We start from the raw sequence: 14,020 nt of genomic DNA on the forward strand, positions 1-14,020 counted from the left end.
TTTGTTTTCTATGTCAATTGCAAGTTTTTGTTGTACTCCCTAAAGCATGTTGAAACACCGTCTATTTAGTCTGTCAACACAGTATCAATATGTGTAAAATGCATTGTTATTGTTTACATTTGGATCTAGTCAACACCAAACTTCACTTGTAAACAATAGCAATGCAGTTTACACATTGAAGCTCCTGCAGCTGTAACTCTTGAAATTTGTTGACCTGAAAAAGACTTTCTATTTTCTCTGGTTTCCTATAAATTCTACAAATTAAAGGATATAGTCTTTTACTACTAAAAATATGGACAAGTAAATTTTAACTGTTATTTTGATTTCCTGCCATTTTTGAAAACTGGTAATATTACAAAGAAAACAAAGCATATGATGTCCCAGTGGAAAACATTCAGCACTATGCATTATATTGGACTACTCTATTGTTTCTGTGAAGATTCCAATGCATATATGCACCACGTACAGTGCTTTTGTGCTTTGTTTGCATGAGGGCGCCATTTAATGTTTGGGCAAACGTTTATTATTTATCTAATGCTCAAAATTGCACATGCAGTCCCAGTGGACAGTTTATTATACTTGTATAAACACCCCTCAATGAGTACATTCCGACGAACTTCTTTTAGTTTGGAAGTAAAATCACAAAAATAATGCTATTGGGCCTTTGAGTACAGGCTGGACTGACAAGCTGAATACTGTGTATCTCAACATGCTTTGAGGAGCAGAACAAGAAGCTTTGATTTACATTAAAAACCAAAATAATGAAAAAAACCTACAAAAGTTACAGGCTCTTTAACAACTTGATGACTTTTACAGTAACCACGTCAGGTCTTTCTCAGAAACACAAAGTTTTTGCTTTCTTCCATTCCTTTTCTGTCGAAGAGTTGTATCAATCGTTGTCAACATTTCATATTTTTTTCCTTTCAGAACCAGTGTTACTTGCCAATCAACAACCAACAGCAATAATTCTGAAGACACTACAGAGGCTGATCCTTTGTGCAAAAAAAATTCTGAATATCTGTCCTTTCTATTCTGTAAATATATACTTACAATACAAAATTTTTCCAAAATGGCCCAGGCTATTCGAGATGGAGCAAGTGCTGTCAAGACCAAGGTTAAAGACTTTGCAAAGGAGAGTTGTACAGTGGAAAATTGGAAGCAAAAATTTCCTATCACACTGTGGCTGCCTAAATACAGACCTAACAAGTTTATTTGTGATATGATTGCTGGGTTGACAGTAGGCTTAACTGTGCTTCCACAGGGCCTTGCATATGCCTCAATCGCTCATCTGCCAGTTCAGGTAAGTTCAACGGCAGAGGTCAAAGTTTGTGACCTGTTGCTTTCACACTTTTTAGTGAAGCCAATTGTGTATGCAGAATTTCACATGTTAAGAATTTGTTTGTAATTGGTGTTACATTCTATTACTGTGGCATGGAAAAACATTTCAAGAACACAGGGAATGATGGATAAGATGCAAGTGTAAACACTTTATGTAAACAAAATTGATTCGGTTAGAGTAGGCAGAAATACACATTCATTTGGATGTGTACATGCGGTGCACTTCAAAATGTATATAATATTTCTTCTTCGTTTTGAGGGTCTTTTGATCAGTTTTATATTCGTGCAGATTTCAGCCTTGTTTAATGAAATCATCTTATTGCATGCTGCCCAGTTGAACATTTTCATCCATCATTGAATATCAGCAGGTACTGGGAGGTGTACAGATCAAACTTTTGTCATGCATATCTCCTTCCATTTTGATATGATGAATCAGTCTGTCCCTTCTCTTTTTCTCTCATTCCCTTGCTAGAATTCTTTTGAAATTTGAGAAACTTTAATATGTTCCTTCTCCATTGCTTTACCCACAGTATGGCCTGTACTCGGCATTCATGGGTTGTTTTGTCTACTGTATATTTGGCACGGCCAAGGACGTCTCTATCGGACCGACTGCTGTGATGTCGCTGATGATGGCTGACTTTGGTGGCCATTCAGGGCGAGAAGACGGCCTCAATAATCCAGTCTATGCAATAACGCTGTGTTTCTTCTGTGGGGTTGTACAGTTTTTAATGGGACTTTTCCACTTAGGTAATTATAGCATAGAGGTGCCAACATTCAAATGCATACAACTGTCAAGAAATCAAGCATCTATTTCTGTCACAGACGTCAAAAGACACACACACACACACATATATATATATAGAGAGAGAGAGAGAGAGAGAGAGAGAGAGAGAGAGAGAGATAGATAGATAGATAGATACAGGACTTGGGCATTACTCAGAGTGTCACGCTATTGTGTTCTTTGTAGATGCAGCAGCATCCTTCAAGTGTCTTTGTGCGCTGTCCAAGTACACATTGTAGTAGAGTGTCTGATTAAAGTCATTTCACTACAATTTCTCTCATTTCAGGTTTCCTTGTAAATTTCATATCATTTCCTGTCATCAATGGCTTCACGTCGGCTGCTGCCGTCATCATTGGAGTTGGCCAACTGAGGCACATATTTGGTGTTCCCAAGTACAAAGGACATGGCTTCTTAGATGATGTCTATTACACTTGTAAGGGACTTCCACAGTCAAGGTGAGAAAAGAAAGTGTTATTGGTAATATTTCTCCCATGAATTTCTTCTACTGCCACCATGTATGTTACCACGGAAATACAGCAATATCCAAGTATACAACAGCAGCTGAAATCATGTTTACATAAGTGGTATAATAATCATATCAAAACATGCTGAAAAAAGTGGTAAATATTACAATGTGCCATTTTATTTTGCATTTCCATGGCACAATTAGTTATTTTTCAGAGGGCTCCATGAGGTGCAACAGGACATTGCAATGGATGGATGTTGGAATCTGAGAAATACCAAGTCACGAAATTGGCAGTAATTCTGATTTCTATGATCTGTTATATTCCCCTCCATTCTTCCTCATAATTCTGATGTTTAATATCAGACATTGAACGCCCTGATGAAATCTATATTTATAAAATGTATCAATGATGTGCCAAAAAGGTTGAAATTTGCCAGAAATGTTGTTATATACAACATCAAAAACGTTGAATTGGATTTGAAAAGTGTGTATTATTATATATGATCAGTGATGTGTGTGAACAGTTGTGATATTTAGAGGTGAATCAATATTTTTTAGTTGTCACGTCTGATCTATATCTGAAACGTAACAGCTTGTCAGATTTATACTTCCCAGCTCTGCTGTGGATGTAAGCACTGCAGTCACCACCCTATTACTTTATGAATATTTAGACAGCTTGCTTGGGAGAATTGCACCCACTGCTTACCTAGAACACAAATTCAGAATCATGACTCTCAAAATGCAAAAAGTCTACAGGGCCAGGGTGGGGAGGGAGGGAGGGATCGAGAGAGAGAGAGAGAGAGAGAGAGAGAGAGAGAGAGAAACATTAGTAATGTGAGTTTTTGACATATATAGTTTTAAGCCATGACTTGAAAGAAAACTGAAATTGCCCATGTGTCATGTCATAGTTGAATCATCATCTACTGGGTTCCTGTAGTAGCAGATTTAATTACTATCCTCATGGAATTGTGAAATCTGTTGTGGTAGATTTGCTAAATGAAGCTTGCATTGTGACACCAATTATTAAAAGTTAAGCAATAGGTGAAGAAATAAGATAAGTTAATGTAGTTGGTACGGAAAGATCATTTGAAAAATGCTGGTAACAGCTAATGAAATTCAGACTGTACAAGTTTTTCATAGGGTTAATGTTTTTAGTTTGTCAGCAAACCACTGCGTCACCACAGCTGTTACAGGGACTGTTTGTGATTTTATCAATATTTAAAAAGGCTGAATAATGTTTTTGGATATCCTATTATGGTCAAAACTTTGCCCCTTTATATTTGATGACCATGTACTGCAGATTTTTGTGTTTCATTCTTGTGCTTGTTAGTGACTTTTTTGATACAGAAGTTTAATTCTGTTCAGTCTACAACCCTCTCAGGATGAGGATGCTGTGTGACATCCCTTGTGTTTTAAATCATCATGACGTAGGTGAATGACATCATGGGATACTTTAGAATCAAGGGATAAAAACTGACTTTTGCTCAGGACTCATTTCGCTGGCATTATTATTATGTTATAATGGTAATGAAATACACATATTCAAATATAGAGTGTGACCAATAAAACATTCACAAGAAAACTCAATACACATTTACTTGCCTCCTATTGCTTCAACACTTTTGAAGAAACTTGCAGATGAAGACTAGCAGAGGAAGCTCTGACAGCATTGCTTTGTCTTGCACTTAATATTTCATTCTATTGAGTTCAAACCAAGTGCCTTGATCCATGCCTAATTGCTGCAGCCTTCCCATTGTGATATTGATTCATTTGAGTTGGATACAAAGATGTTCAATCCTTCAAGTAAAACCCTTTTGGCACAGCCCATTGCTTTCATTTAATGGGGGTCCCTCAGACTGCCAGGGCACGAAAGGTTGAACCCACCTTCTTCGCTCCAATAAATACTGCAATGAGTCCCTCCGGAGTTCAGTCCTGGGTAGAATAATAGTGCTGACCCTAAGTAGAGGATTTATTCCATGAGTGAGAAGTAGGGCAAGGACGTTGCAAGTCGTACGTGTTTTAAAATTCAACATTCACAAATTGTTTAGGGTACCTGCAAGTCTTAGTGCTGCATTTTATCACCATGGTGATTAGTAAATAAAATTTTCTATAGATTGGTCTAGTATGTTGAATGGATGTTACATTTGCTAAAATGAGAAAATATGAACTCCTTTTGCTGTGGTGACATTCATTGTTTGTGCGTTCTGCTGTCACTTAATGAACATTCCAGCATTCCTCTCATCAGCACTGGTGAGATAGCAGAGATAATCTTGTTGCCACGTACAAAGTGTCCATAGTCCCATTTTAATGTGAAAACATAGTTCATGAGCAGGGATGAAGTCATTCTTGAAAATCAAGTCAGCCATCATATATGTTGGCTGTCCAGTGCAGTTCCCTGGTGCTTAATAATTGAGATACTGGGACAGCATAATTTGGAAGGGGAGTCAGGGAAAGGTGTTCCATTCTGAACAGACACCTAGCTAGATATATATGGAACACAGATATCTTAAACATCATGTTCATCATGGTATAATCTCTGTTGTCAAAGATGGTGAGCCTAACCTGTATACAGGAAGCTACAGAAGACTTGTTAGGTAATAATCATAAATAGCCTTGTATTATGTGATGTCAGGTTTTGTCAGATAATTTTAAGTCTCTACAAGCTGTTGTTTATTCTGTGTTTGTTTGACTTTGGTGATTAGACAGAGAATTGCCAAATTTAGATAATGCAACTAAAAAGGAAAGTTTTGTCCAATTTATTTCTGTGCTGACATTAATTCCATATTATTGCAATGAGGCAGGAGGTAATATGTGTCTTTTTCACTTTTTATGGCAAATCCATTTGTCTCTAGCTGATTGGTAGTTCAGAGCAGCAATTTGTCCAATTGCCATTGCAACAGCCAATTATATTGCTCTTAACTTTCTTGATGGACATGATGATGACATGCTGTGATCATTTTGTTGTTATAATATACTGTCTTAACTCTTCTGTACTTCTATAATTTTCTCTAATTTAGTAGAGTGTACCTTGAAGCTGTGTATTACTTGTGCAAAGGATACTTTTTGCCTTCATGGGGAATCGTAAATTACAAAAATTTATGTACAGGTGGGGGTAAGATGCCTGTGGCTTATTGGCCATTAGTTGTCTCCCAACCCTGGAACCTTTCATCTGTGAATGCTCGAGACTTTTAATAGTAACAGAGCTATTCCTGTATGGGATGTCAGACTACAGTTCCCAATTGATTATCCCGGCCCCAAAGTCTTGCAGTACTCATTTTTGCCATCTTACCTGTCAATAAAGTTGTAAGAAAGTTCAGTTGAATAGTACAGTCAACCAGTAACTAGGTCAATTAAGGTATGCCGCAGCCCACACCAAATGCGCCAAATCGGGGTCTTGTTACGTGTTCTTTATACGCAAGTAAATGTCTTGTTTCTGCTGCACTTCGATCTTTACAAGTTTTGCATAGCGAGCAAAATTCAAGGGAGTGCCTGGTGACTCTGTGTACCTCAGCACTACCATGTTTTTGTATGACCATATTGTTTTCTGGGTAAAAGTGGACCTCCAAAGTGGGCGGTTTTGATGAAAGTGTCAGGACAGCAAAGTTCTTGGTGCAAAATCCTGGTTTTGATACTTGCTGGCAGACATTGTGACAAGAAAAACTCAAAAGGTTGAGTACATTTAGTCACAAAAGGAAACAAGTTCACCACCCACCTGTATCCATCCTGTCCCACCCTTTGAACTCAATGGTATGGCTCATCTAGCCAAAGATAACAATGCCATAAGTTGCTTATGTCGTTATGAAGTTATGTCGCAGCGATGTCTGTCTGTGGGCCCGATATCTCTAAAACTGCTGGTCAGATCAGAATCAAATCTAGTACACAGATTTAGTTTGCAAATGGGAAGAACTGATTAGTTTATGGTGGGCGTGGCTCGCTTACTTTTTGCTCATTTGCATAATTAATGATTTTAGAAAAAACGGACATACATTGAGAACGACAGAACACAATTCGATGAGATTTATTACAAATGATGATCACACCAAGATATATCAGCCGTGAAACGTATTATGGGATAACATGAAAGATAATTGCTAATTTGCATATTTAATGAATCATTATTAGAGATATATATCTGACTTGATCAAAATTGATGAAACTTGGCATGTACATGTATATGGAAGATACTATGATTTAACATTATAGAAGGTCATTAAGCATTTTTACTTCGGCATTTCCTAATTTGCATATCAATGAACTTTTCTAATTAAGGATATGTATCCTAATTGACGAGAATAAAGTTGACAAAACTTGCTACATATATGGAAGATAATATGATTTAACATTATTGAAAGTCATTAAGCATTTTTACTTCAGCCAAATACTTATTTGCATATTTAATAAACTTTCCTAATTAGATATATATATCTGAATTGACTCAACCAAAGTAGATGCGACTTGCTATGTACATTGATGATACCAGGTCAAAACAATATTGAAAGTCATTGTGCATTTTCATGTCAGCTAATTTATAATGTGCATATCTAATGAGTTTTCACAGTTTGGCATATACAGCTTGAAGGACTTGACCAGAGGCAATTACACTTGCCATTTAAAGTGGTGATACAATCACAGCAGTCAAAAAAATGTATTTTTATTTCAGCTAATTACATATTAATTGATGACCTTTAAAATTAATCTGTGGTGAATTTTGTTCATGATGTTGATCATAACACGTTCAATGAAGTTGCAAACATGTGACAAAAGGTTAAATTTACACACAACTGCAATATAATGAAAAATGTGAGCATTTTCAGTTCATATCTGGTTGGTTTTGCAGACAAATATGTCCACACATATACATGCAAATGAATTGTTATCGATAAATGATCATTAGCTTTTATTCAAAATTGGATTTTCAGTAAAAGTTTTATTGCAAATGCAGTCCCTCCATGCTTGTGTGAAGGAACTATGACGTATTCACTATGTGTTATCAAAAGAAAAGCAAAAAAGCAGACAAATCTAGAATCTGGGTTTTTGACAAAAATTAAACCATGAATAGTCAAAAAAATGAATTCAAAATTTTGTGTTTGTTCTGCAACAAAATGTGCCTATATTAGTAATATAATGTGACACATACATTACTTTTGTTTTTTGCAGTTGGCAGGATATAGTAATGGGAGTCAGTTGTTTTATTATTCTCATGGGTATGAAGGTAAGTATCGTTGTGCAAGTTTTAGAGATGATCCCTTGTGAATGAGCTTCTCACAGACCAATGTCCCTTTGATTGGATGAATATCACCAGATTTTTGTTTTAAAATCAAATTTTCTTTTGAACTATTTTGCATACAGTTACCTATTTATTTTGTAGAATCCCTAGTTTCAATAGGGTTTTGCCAGAGAAACTCATTGGATTATGTCTTCCTGTTGAGTACAAGACATCAAACTGAAAAAACTCAACACAGTGTTTGACAACTTGTCAAATTTAGACTGAATGTTGTTCAAGTTCAGGGTTCTTCACATGGGGATATTATGGGGTGAATAATCGTTTTGTTTTTTTGTTTTTCATATTAAACCAAACCAAAAAATATTCTTTCTTAAAGAAAATCAAATTTGGCATTGTTATGTAAATTGGTCAACTCTCTGTTTTTCCAAGCTGTGGAGAACATTATTTGAATATTTCTGTTACTGACCCACAAGAAACTTCAACTCCTTGATTTCCTTCTGATCATAACTGTTTACAAATTTGTCTTGTTCCTGTAGCCTATGTTCTCCCTCTTTATTTTCACAGAAAATCAAAGACAAGTTTGCTGCAAAGAAAGCACCAGAGACAACCGGGCAGAAAATTTTGCACAAAACAGTATGGCTGCTTGGAACAGGTAATTGTCAGAGTTACTTTCAGTTCCTGTGTGAGAATCGAGATCTGAAGCCAGGCTGCCTACAGAATGTACCTCTGTCACAAGTTTTGAGTGTTCTGAGAGAATGGTACTTTCACAGTGATTTCAAGTAGGCAGATTTTGGAATAGTATTTAGTGATATTTCCGGTTACTACATCATTTGATAAGGTTTTTACCCCGCGAATAGACTGTCACTCAAACAGGTGGTTTGCCCATCTTCAGTACACTCTCTTTATAGGGACTACATATATTTTCATCAAGTGATATCACTTGGTGTTGACAAAATCTTCACAAATTACTTACGTTTTATCATGTCAAAAGTTCCTTATTGAGAACAAATTATTGAATGAAAAATGTACTATTTGATATTTCTGTCTGCTGTCTTTCAGCACGAAATGCTGTTATTGTGGTCCTAGCTGCTTGCGTCGCCTATGCTATAGTCAAGCATAGTAACAGTGGCCTTCGGCTGGTTGGGCATGTACCGGCAGGGTTACCTTCGTTCGAACTACCGCTACCTCCGTATGAACGGGAGTTGCCCCCTGATGGGTCATCTGGGCCGGTTGAACACCTGAACGGCAATGTTACAGTGATGCCACAACTTGATCATGGAAACTGGAATGCCAGTATCAATGCTTCGGATGAAGTCCTGTCAGGAAATTCGACTGAATTGCCAGATGTAGAGAGCGGTGGATTTGTAAAACACTATTTGCCCACAGGTGAAGTGTTATCTGTAAGTACATGTATATGTGAATATATGCATCAAAGCTTGCATCAAAGGAAATCCCACCCAGCAAAACAGGAGCATGACAAATTAAAACTTGATCTGTAGATTCAAAATAGGATTATGTTTTCAGATGAAAACAAGATTTGTGAATTGGAGGTCATCTTAGTTAAAGCCGCAATTTTCAATCCCAGGTTCTTGCATTAGTGGAGTTCTCCTCCAAGTCAAACACTTGGCCGGTACGATATTTGATTTCTGTAACATTAATTACACAAACTGATCTCAACCTTTTGTCACCTTTTGCTAATCCTGCAAACAGAGTTTATACAAGCGTTTGATTGACGGGCGGTTCAAATCAACAATTGATTCCCCACAACCAACGCTTGAATTTCCTAAAAAATCATCTTCCATTCGCGTTAGAATTTGAATATAACCTCAGAGTTCGAGCGGCAGCAGCTTCGCCCTGACCGCTCGGCAGTCTGTGTCTGTGTTTTTGCGGCCGGAAAAAACTAAAATGACATTTTCTGGAGCATATGCCCACGTGTTGCCTGTTTGGTGTCCACTTACACAGTGAATGCCGCCATAGCTTCACGCCCTTTTAAAGGGAGGCTCCGCCTTTAACGCTGCTACACCTGGTGTTTGGAATGGAATTATGGAAGGGAAATTTCAGAAACTATGTCATATTACAACAGCTGCCAGGTTGATCACCTGCAATATTACAGATTTGTATACAATGTGCCCTTAGCCTCCAGCCATGATTTTGTCAGACATACCGGTATGTGTGCAACATGCTATATACATGATCAAACTGCCCCAGCATGGTTTAATCTGCACCCATGTCTCTGATTTTTCGGGGCAATTTATGCAAATGAGTAGAAAACACATTGTAGGTATGACTTAAAGATAACAGCGTCCACGTTTTACATCGCCATGGCATGATCCACATTGAATTCAATACCCCTGGACCTAATTGGGTACCACTCAACTCCCTGGGGAGCAAGCAACAGCTCACATGTTTAGCCAATCAGTGCAGCAGAGGTAAACACACACATTACAACCACTGTACCCATCACTCCTTGGTGGGGAGAAGCAATGAGGAATAAAATGCCTTGCTCAAGGGCACAACACCATAGCCATGCTGGGGCTCAAACTCACCATCCTGTGATCGTGCGTCCACTGCTCTAGCCACTGACCCATGAAGCCTCCTAAATAGACAGGTTTCACTGTATTCTAAATTTCCATTTGCATTTTCAGGAGTTAGGTGTCGGCCTTGCCATCATTCCACTGATTGGCTTCCTGGAGAGTATCGCTATCGCCAAAGGATTTGGTAAGTTTCGAAAGAGAAAATTGGTCGTAAGAGATATTTTTCAATACAATTATAAGAGTTTGTGTCCTGAACTTAATTAATATCAGAGTTCTTTATAGTTGAAGAGTTGCTCAATAAAGTAGCTACTTTTAATTATCTGCAGCCAGGAAAGGGAAGTGCAATTATAGAGGGCGCTGTATCTTTCTGTTGTAGATAAAACAATTTCTAGCCAGAAAACCTATGAAAAGCTGATCAGTTTGTCGGATGTCTAGAAGAAAAAAATGAACAAACTGTAGTGATAGGGGAAAAAGTGACTGACATGTAATCTTTTTCTACCATACAGCTAAAAAAAACAAGTACAGAGTTTGGCCGGACCAGGAACTGATAGCATTAGGTACGCAATAGACAATTTATGGTTATCATTCACATTCATCACATTCATCCTGGATATGCTTGTTCAAAGGCAGTAATGTGTGAATATCATATGTACAATGTTTTCCTGCTTTGGTAGCTGTAAGTTTATGATGATTTTTTTCACCATCTTTGTTTTTAATGTCAACTGTATTTTGAATTTGTACTCCTGCCTCCCAAAAGCATGTCGAAATACACTGTGTTGAGCTTGTCAACTGAGTCTGAACATGTATAGACTGCACTGTTATTGTTGACAAGTGAATTCTGGTCCAAACTAGAATTCAAATGTAAACAGTAACAGACAGTGCATTTTACACGACGAGATGCAGTCAGTTTACAGCCTGAGTAGTGGGTATTTCAACATGCTTTTGGTAGCAGAGCAAGAACTTGCTGTGGATATAAAGAACAAAAATCGTGAAAAAGTCATCAAAAGTTACGGCTACTGGAATGCATGTTTTACATATTGTTCTCTTATGATTGAGGATCCATGTGTGTACCTGTACTGGTGTTAGAGTACGCCTATGATGTGTTGTCACTGAATTTGCAGAGAGATATCTGTTCTTGCACATTGTATACTGTGGCGGTACATGAAATGATACCTTATGCATTTGTCTTAAACATATGCTCTTTATAGTCTCAAGTCAGTCTCCTGTATCTCCTTACAAGATGCAAAAATCTTGAAATTTCCTACATTTTTGTGTTTGTATTTATATTTCCTTCATTATTGAGAGGGGAAAAACTACAAGACAAAGTAAATAAAAATGGTAAAAGAGAACTAAAATGAGAGAAAAACAAACCAAAACACAGCTGAATATTTCAAAGAAAATGAAATGACGAGAACTGGGGAGATAGATATGGGAGAACTAATCTCGTCTCCTAGTCCTATATAAGAATTAAAATTAGCATCAAAAAATTGATGTGTAAAAGAGAAAATCAACAATACGACTGGAAACAAGACACACAAAACATCACCTCAAACTGGTATACCAATATAATCTCTCATTTTAAAATTCTAAATTTTTCAAATGCCGTAAACCTGTACATACAGACACAGGTATATGATATACAGTGCAACAACAGAAATAGTTACCCTCCAAATGATGCTTTCAAAGGTACATTTTGAAAACTTTGACAACCATTTACAATAATCATTTCCCCGTTATATTATTGCAGGTACTGCCAACATTATGAGTTCCTTTGTCTCAGCATATCCAGTCACCGGTAGTTTCTCAAGGTATTGAAATTTATGAATTCTCTCCATTTTTACTTAACAATGATATTTCTAATGGCTGGCATTGTGCTTCCCACAGTTAGAAATAAACCATGCTCATTTAAATTTGACGAACACTGAACATGTACCTTCATGATTGTGAAATATAAGAAGGATGGTAGAGTCATAGTAGAGTCATAGCAGAATCATAAATAGCTTGACATTTCTGTAAGCATAGGTATCTTTGATCTGAATGCAGTAACCTTGGTCTGTATGGGGACAAGGAATGCTCAAGAGCCCTGATAAAAGTTTATTTGGAAGTATCAAGTGTCAACACAGAGAGAGAGTTCTCTGGTTAAAAGGTATACAGTCACCTGTAATCAGACTTCTGAACTATTTTAAATGCTTCTTGGAGGAATATGAAACGTTAAATCTTCAGTTTGAATACAAAACAAGAACGTCTCTGAAAAGCTCATCAGAATTATAAATATATGAAGGCAAATACTTGAAACCGTCTGACTTTGTGAAACAGGTAGCTTGGATATGTTGAAAGTATTATTTTCTGTTTACCTTTTTTTTTTCTCAACAGAACGGCAGTGAATTCTCAGAGCGGCGTTATTACACCAATGGGAGGAGTGTTTACAGGGTTATTGGTGATTATTTCCTTGGCCGTTTTGACACCACTCTTCTTCTTCATTCCAAAATCAGCTCTTGCAGCCGTCATCATCTGTGCTGTCATCGCCATGTTCGATTACGGGACTGTCAAAAAATTGTGGAGGGTGAAAAGTGAGTTACACATGCAGAGATTTGTTGATCAATTCACACTTATTTTGAGCAATGTTCCGCTTTTCAAAGACTGTTGTTCAAATCAAGTTTACGATGGTAAAAGATGTTGATCTTATATCATTTAAATTGAACAAGTATTATTTTCAAGATGTCAGAAATCAACTTTATTAGCTCCACTGTCCATGACGCGGAGCTTATCAAATAGGCTGATTTTCAATCATTGTCCATGGTCATCGTAGTTTGTCCGCCCGTCGTCCGTTGTCAGTCAACAATTGCCTCATCCTCTGAAACCGCAAGTCTGATTGCTTTGAAATTTGATATGCAGTTCACTTTGGGTGATGGGGTGACCTCGCCTAAGTTTCTTCAAATCTTGGTGATGTTTGCGTATTTGTATTTTGGGGCATTTTTGCAGTTCTTGGTAAAAAATCTTCTTCTCTGAAACCGCATGTCTGATTGCATTGAACTTTGATATGCAGTTTACTTAGGGTAACTTCATTTAGATGTGTTCAAATTGTAGTAAACTTTGCATATTTGTATTTTTAAGGCAATTTTTATCATATTTGGTCAAAAAATCTTTAAAAATCTTCTTCAAAACTACAGATTAGATTGCTTTGATATTTAGTACATAGGTCCCTAGGGATAATCTATATCAGATTTTTTCAAATTGTGCAGAAATATGCAAATTTGTATTTTTAAGCCAATTTTTGTCGTATTTGGTCAAAAAATTTGTTTCAGCAAAACTGCTTGTCTGACAGCTTTGATATTTGGTACACAGATTCATAGGGATGATCAAAATGTGATGTATTCAAATTATGATGAAATCTACAGTTTTGTAATTTTTGGGCATTTTTTGCCATTTTTGGTCAAAAATGTAACTCAAAAAGCACGCGTGAGATAGCTTTGATATTTGGTATACAGGTTCCTACAGATAAACTTAATGTGATGTATTGAAATTATGATGAAATCTGCGATTTTTTATTTTGGGGCCCAATTTTGCCATTTTTGGTCAATTTTTTTCTCAAAAAACTGCTCGTCTATAAGCTTTGATATTTGGTACAAAGATTCTTATGGGTTATCTTATTTATGATGTATTAGAATAATGATGAA

The 14,020-nt window shown here is 36.8% G+C and overlaps 2 protein-coding genes across 7 annotated transcripts in view; both read left to right on the forward strand.

The window, feature by feature from the left end:
* Positions 1-14,020, forward strand: part of LOC139151419 (sodium-independent sulfate anion transporter-like) — a 117,528-nt gene that overhangs the window by 96,734 nt on the left and 6,774 nt on the right. The gene's annotated exons all lie outside the window — the stretch shown is intronic.
* LOC139151420 (sodium-independent sulfate anion transporter-like) overlaps positions 1-14,020 on the forward strand; it is a 37,966-nt gene that overhangs the window by 20,179 nt on the left and 3,767 nt on the right. For all 4 annotated transcript variants that reach the window (XM_070724211.1, XM_070724212.1, XM_070724214.1 and 1 more), the window contains 10 exons: positions 928-1,300; positions 1,869-2,085; positions 2,406-2,574; positions 7,743-7,797; positions 8,374-8,461; positions 8,869-9,209; positions 10,455-10,527; positions 10,850-10,900; positions 12,091-12,151; positions 12,717-12,913. In XM_070724211.1, coding sequence (XP_070580312.1) covers positions 1,070-1,300; positions 1,869-2,085; positions 2,406-2,574; positions 7,743-7,797; positions 8,374-8,461; positions 8,869-9,209; positions 10,455-10,527; positions 10,850-10,900; positions 12,091-12,151; positions 12,717-12,913 — 1,483 coding nt within the window. In that variant the 5' untranslated portion in view covers positions 928-1,069. The remainder of the gene's footprint in view (positions 1-927; positions 1,301-1,868; positions 2,086-2,405; positions 2,575-7,742; positions 7,798-8,373; positions 8,462-8,868; positions 9,210-10,454; positions 10,528-10,849; positions 10,901-12,090; positions 12,152-12,716; positions 12,914-14,020) is intronic.

The sequence above is a fragment of the Ptychodera flava genome, chromosome 15 (genome assembly GCF_041260155.1).
Source record: "Ptychodera flava strain L36383 chromosome 15, AS_Pfla_20210202, whole genome shotgun sequence".
NCBI classification, from domain to species: domain Eukaryota; kingdom Metazoa; phylum Hemichordata; class Enteropneusta; family Ptychoderidae; genus Ptychodera; species Ptychodera flava.